Source organism: Oxyura jamaicensis, chromosome 2, assembly GCF_011077185.1.
Source record: "Oxyura jamaicensis isolate SHBP4307 breed ruddy duck chromosome 2, BPBGC_Ojam_1.0, whole genome shotgun sequence".
Taxonomy (NCBI): domain Eukaryota; kingdom Metazoa; phylum Chordata; class Aves; order Anseriformes; family Anatidae; genus Oxyura; species Oxyura jamaicensis.
The window spans coordinates 33,921,044-33,927,043 of record NC_048894.1 but is presented as its reverse complement, the minus strand read 5'-3'; the positions used below and the strand labels follow the sequence as shown (position 1 = coordinate 33,927,043).

Here is a 6,000-nt window from a genome sequence, read left to right as displayed (position 1 = left end):
GGGGGGGGGCGGGCATTGCGGTGCCTTTTCCCCTCCCTCCGTGGCCAAGCTCCCCCCAGCTCGCAGGGGGAGGCGCGGCCGCCCCAGCCGTTTTCGGGTAGCGGGGGCGCACGGCGCTGCTCGGGGCCCCCCCGGCGGAAGGGCAGAGGCGGCGCAGGGCCCTCGCCCACCCGGCTCCGGTTTCCCCTTCCCTCCCCCCCCAGCTCCCGGCCCTCTCTAAACTTGTCCTGTCCTGGGCAGCCTCCCCCCGGCCTTCACCCCTCCTCCTCCTCCTCCTCCGGCTGTGTGCGCGCCCCGGCCGCTCGCTAATTGAAGAGCTGGGATTCCTCACGTGAGAAGTTGATTTGTAGTTTGAACACGTGGCTCATTCAAAAAGCCGGAATATTCAAGTAAATTTTTTTTTCTCTTTCCCCCCCCCTCCCCCTCTCTCTGTGTGTTTTTTTTTTTTTTTTTTTTTTTTTTTTTTTTAATACGGAGAGGCGGCGCCTGCACGCACGTAGTGTGACATTTTCATAGTCCGCCTGCTGCTGCCAAAGGGGCTCGGGGGCAAGACAAAAAAAGTAGTTTTTTTTTTTTTTTTTTTTTTTTTTTTCTTTCCCGCCCTCTCTCTCTCTCTCTCTCTCTCTCTCTCTCCTTCCTCCATCGCATTTTGTTTTATTTCCCCCTCCCTCCCCACCTCCTCTCGCAAGACGAGGGTTGCAGCCCGCCGTGCGCGCCTCCCCGAGCCGCCAGGAAGATGAACAAGCTCTACATCGGCAACCTCGGCGAGAACGTCAGCCCCCTCGACCTGGAAAGTCTCTTTAAGGACTCCAAGATCCCCTTCTCGGGCCAGTTCCTGGTCAAGACGGGGTACGCCTTCGTGGACTGCCCCGACGAGAGCTGGGCCATGAAGGCCATCGAGGCACTTTCAGGTGAGCGGCCCCATCCTTCACCCCCCCCCCCCCAATTTCCCGACCGTATCCTTCAGCCCCCGCCAAATTTCCCTGCACCCCCGACGGCTCCGGCTGCCCAGATGGAGGGGCCGAGGGCGGGGGTCCCCGTTGTGCCCCCCCGGCACCAGCTCAGGCACGGCCCCCGTTGCTCCCCGGCTCCCCGGGGGGGCGGTGGTGCTGTGGGGGGGGGGCTTGTGGGGCCGGCAGGGGCGGCAGCCTTGGGCCCACGGCCCCGCGTTGCGGCGGCCCCCATGTTTTTTCCCCACCCCACAGCCTGGGGCTGGGGGTGGGGGGTGGCAGGACCCCCCCCCCCCCCCCGCCCCCATCGCTGCGGCTGGGCGCAGGCCGCGGGTTTCCCCGCAGGGCTGGGGGCGAGCCGCCCACCCGGCCCCCAAGTCTTGGGGTTTGGGGGTGGGTGGAAGCCGCTGCTGCCCTCCCCGCACCGCCCGGGATTTATTTCGGTTTCTTTTCGCTGCTCTCACGCACCCATCACCGCCTCCAGCAGCGCGCCGGCTCCTGGCCCCGACATCCTGTTTTCGGGTGGCTTTTAAAAAACATATATTAGAAATAAATAAAAAAGATTAGCCATTAAAAAAAAAATGAAACACGGCCGAAGCGGCTTTACGCATCCCCTGCTGGGAAAGCCAGCTCGGGGGTGCCGGTGCTCCTTCTTTCCCTTTGCTCTCACCGTGTCCGAGGCCCGGCGGCTCGGCTCGGCACGGCTCGGCCCGGCCCTGCCCGAAGCAGCCCCCGGAGCTGGGCTTTGTTGGCGCCCCGGGGCCCCGCTCGGCCGCCGGTGGCCGGCCCGTAACGTGTTGCGCTCCCGGCTCCTGCCCCGCGCCGCTGCGGAGCCCGGCGGGGAGGCGCGGGGAACGCGCGGCCGCTCTCCCATCCTTTCCCCTTCTCTTTGGCTCTGCAGGTAAAGTGGAGCTGCATGGGAAACTCATAGAAGTTGAGCATTCGGTCCCTAAAAGACAAAGGTAATTTCTTTTTTTTTCTTTTCCCTCCTTCCTCGGATTACCCTTATTTACCCAGTGAGAAGCAATTTGAAAAATGCTTAGGTTTGTGTTTCTGTTCCCTGTAGATAAATGGGCTGCTTTCTTAAACCCACAGTCGTGCTCTCTACGCTGTCCTAGAGGCTTTCTAGAATCGCCACATGTATTTCTAATGGGCTGGATTGGCCAGGCAACACTGTAGCATTAAAAAAAAAGCCTTTTTTTTTTTGTGTGTGTGTGTGGGAGAAGCAGGTTATTGTGGTCCGAGGGCAGAGGATTGTAAAGATTTTAAATTTTAAAGTTCTTGAGAGGAGTTCAAAATCTGCGTGTTAGCAGGAAATGAAACGTGTTGTGGACTGTATAACGGGCAAACACATGAGCCCTGCTCCAGCAACAAAAGGCATTTTGTAAATATCCTGGTATACATATTTTCTGATCCTGCCATGTTGGAGTCTGCAGCATTTTATAGGCACGTAGTGTAGGTCTGCATTTGAATATCCGTGTTCGGGAGGGTTTTTCATCACTATTTTGAGCTGGTATAGAGAAGCAGCAGGAGAATTTCTTCCCAATAAGGACAGGATTTATGCATCCTTAATTTCTAAACGTATGTTTAATTCTTGCAAGGTAGTAATTTTGTGGGCCTCATGTAAAGGAATAGTTGCAATGTAGCAGGGTAGTATTTTTATACTGCCTATAGCAATTCAGCGTGTTTCTTTCACAAATGTTTAGATCAGAGAAAACCTGGCGTGCACTAGATAGTAAATAGCAAAATAGATCAAACTTTCCACGTGCTTGTTCCTGCACTCCATTATTCAATCTGGGAAGTATGTCTGTCTGTGTAACTTTGTTAAAAGGGGCTTCTGCTATTTCAGGGTTGTTTTAAAAAGGGCAGTCTCCTCAATGTAGTTGATTTGAGAAGGTGAATTAGCTGTCTTGCTGGGTATTGTGTCTTGGTGTTTGAGAATTAAAAGTTTAATCACTATTTAGTGTTGGAGGAAATGTTTGCTTGAGAAAGTATGGAGGATTCTTGATCTAGTTAAGGCAGGGGGCGAGCCCCTCTCTGGGCCAATTCATAGCATGGTGATCTTTATGGTTATACTTGATACTTTTCACTGGAAATTAATATGCTATATGTGCTCTTTCTCACTTATAATGCAAGATATATGGCTTTGGTTTACAGCAGTCTGTATTTCTGATCTTTTGTATTTAAAAATATTATTGTAGATAGAAAATATTTTTAATTTTAAGGAAGAAAAGCCCATGCCACATGTAAGAATTGATCACTTCCTATCAGTCTCCATAATAAATGAACTTATTATCATGCTTAATCATCTCAAGCTTGCACAAATAGCATTTTCTTTAAGCTGTTGAAAAGAAATTCATTTCACTCATGGTAAAGGTAAATTAAAAATAGCTGTGCCCTTCACCCCTCCCTCCCCGCCCCCAACTTTTTGAATCACTGTTTAATGTGTTTAAATGTATTTTCCTGTCCTTTCAGTCATCAGCTGAAACAGTGTAAAAGTCCATTCTTCATATTTGGTAGTGTCTTCATATTTGTGAATTAGCAGTTATCAGAAATGTGCATCTGTCTGTAACTTGGGTTGAGAGGAATTGTACACTGAACTTTAGCACTTCTCTAGGCACGCGTTGCCTACGTATAGGCATTATACTGGAGGAGGGGAAAAAAACAGATAATTGTATCAGTATACCTTCATTGTTTCTCCCAGATATCTTATTTGTTAAAACACACACAGATGAGATTTATACTGCTGCTTAACAGAAAATTAAATTGCATTTCTCATAACTGCACTTCCTTCCCCTTTGTTTCCACTCCCCCTTTTCCAAAATCAAATATAGAAAGCCACTTAAAATTCATTCAGTGGCCTCCATATGTAAAAGTAACTTTGTTCTTCCTTTTATAGATGTTACAATACTTTTTCTTTTTTTGAGGGTGGTGTCACGAAGTTGGAGATTTTTTTTCCATGTCTCTAGACGTTGCTTACTGGGTGTGTATTTAGAGTCGCTGGATATGCGTAAATGCACAGCCTTCAAGAGTTGAGTGTTTTGGTGAAAATGGCCATTAATGTGTTTTAAAACTAACTTATCTGGAGTGCCTGTATCTTTTTGCACGAGGGGAGGGTGTCAGATACAGCCAGGGCGGGGGGTGCTGCTCACCAGGCCCACCCAGTGCGTTTGCACGCTGCAGGGCCGGGGAGCCCTCCGTGGGGCCCTGCGCGCTCCGCCGTGTCTGAAACGGGCAGGGAAGTGACACCATTTTAAATAGATATCTGCACACACGTTTCAATACATCATATCAGTGTTACAGCACGAGTGTGCAATTAAGTTGGGTCAAAAGATGCTTCATAAGAGCAAAAATTGTTTTGTAGTGCTTTGAAATTATTCAGTATGTTGTATTGCCCCCCTATTGCTGTGAGGCTGCTTCATGGGGAGTTCTAGCTCACTGCCTCACAAATTCCTAAATTGTTGTGTGTTTTTTTTTTTTTTTTTTTTTTTGGTGTGTATGTATATATCCTTTGGCTCCCAGAGGTGGTTTGCGGGTATCTCTCCACTGAGGTGAATGGGAGGAAAGGGTAAGAGTTTGGCAATCCATATCCTTGTCACGTAAAGGGAGGTCAGGAGGGGGTGTTGGTCAGGGCTGCCATGGAGCTGAGCCGAGGCGATGGAGGGTGCCTGGCGGGCTGTTGGGAGTGAGATTCTTGGGCCCCGTAGTCACTGCATTCCAGCCCCTGCTGGATCTTCACGTTTGGAGTGGGCACACCCAGGTTTGCAAAATTACCTTTCTACCTGCTGTGCGGAGCCTGTGTGTGGCTCTCGGCCTCCCCTCCCCCTGGAAGTATTTAAAGAGGGAGGGCTGGATACACTGCTGCTGAAAGAAGGGGCCTGGTCAAGGTTTTCTTGATGGAAGGGTGGGGAATTATTTTGGGGGAGGTGCAAAGTCTTTAATAAGCTCGGAGTAGATTCCTGACTTACTATGGAAATCTCAAGGGAATGCAAAAGGAATGCAGAATTTCTGCATTCGGACCCCTATGCATGGAGGAAGGCCATGGCAATATTTAATGGTTTAGGTCACTTTATTTAAAACTCGGCAAAGGCATTGCAATAATTCTGCCTGCTAGTCACGCTCGGCGGAGGAATGGGGGGCACGGTTGGTCACGGCTGTGGCTTGGATTAGCTCTCCTCTTGTGCAGGACGATGGTCGCAGCCCTGTGCCCGTGCGCCCGCGCCCATGAAACTTGTGGTGCGGGCCTTTGGGTGCTACCTCGTGGCCATCCAGGAGCAGCTGGCACCTCACAAGGCGATGTGTGCTGCAATCTGATTATTCAGATGGCCCTGATGTCACTGGTGTGTGATGAGGGGGAAGGAATGGTGCTAACTGGGGGCACCTGGGGCTGTGCCCGGCCCTTCCAGGTGCCTACAGTGCTCGCTGCACCTGAACTGTGGTAATGACGAGGCGTTTTTTCTGATTGGAAGGCCAATTCTTCCTCCCCCCCCCACACGCCTCTGGGGTCCTTTGTTTCTGTTGAGAAAATAAATTCAGTTTGTCTCTCCTGGGGGGGATTAATTCGGGAGAGGAGAGGGACGGAGGTGTGCCACGTGGGTGGTGTGGCCTCCTGACACCCGTGGCACAGGTAATGGCTTTCCAGCTCTGCTCCACCTGTGATGCTCAAGTGCCCGAAGGAAGGGCGATCCGAGGGAAACAGGCCCCAAAGTCCTCACAAAACCCGCCTGTTCCAGAGGAGAGCCTTGCGATGTGGGGTGGGCGTTGAATTGTGTTGCTAATTTTTCGTATAATTAGGGTTTGTGGCTTGTGTGCGCGAGGCGGTGCGAAGCGGCTTCGCAGGGCTAACCTATGTATGGTGGCTACAGCAGGCAGGATTATTTTAAAAAAATAATTTAGTGGCAGACATTTTTAGTTTTGCTTCTGTAAATATGAAGCAGGGCGAAACATGCGGTATGTAAGAAGACATGATAGAAAATGCCACTCACCAGCTGTATGCATGCTCTTTTCTGTGGAAGGAGGCTGAGGGCCATGCCTGGGTCCAAGTTAGTGT

General features: G+C 50.8%; 1 protein-coding gene across 2 annotated transcripts in view; it reads left to right on the top strand.

Moving 5' to 3' along the window:
* Positions 1-62: 62 nt before the first annotated feature.
* Positions 63-6,000, top strand: part of IGF2BP3 (insulin like growth factor 2 mRNA binding protein 3) — a 110,143-nt gene continuing 104,205 nt past the window's right edge. Inside the window, exons 1-3 of one of the 2 annotated variants that reach the window (XM_035317511.1) lie at positions 63-389; positions 690-911; positions 1,852-1,912. In XM_035317511.1, coding sequence (XP_035173402.1) covers positions 737-911; positions 1,852-1,912 — 236 coding nt within the window. In that variant the 5' untranslated portion in view covers positions 63-389; positions 690-736. Of the gene's footprint in view, positions 390-486; positions 561-689; positions 912-1,851; positions 1,913-6,000 lie in introns of those variants that run through there. The other variant, XM_035317512.1, reaches the window with a different exon arrangement.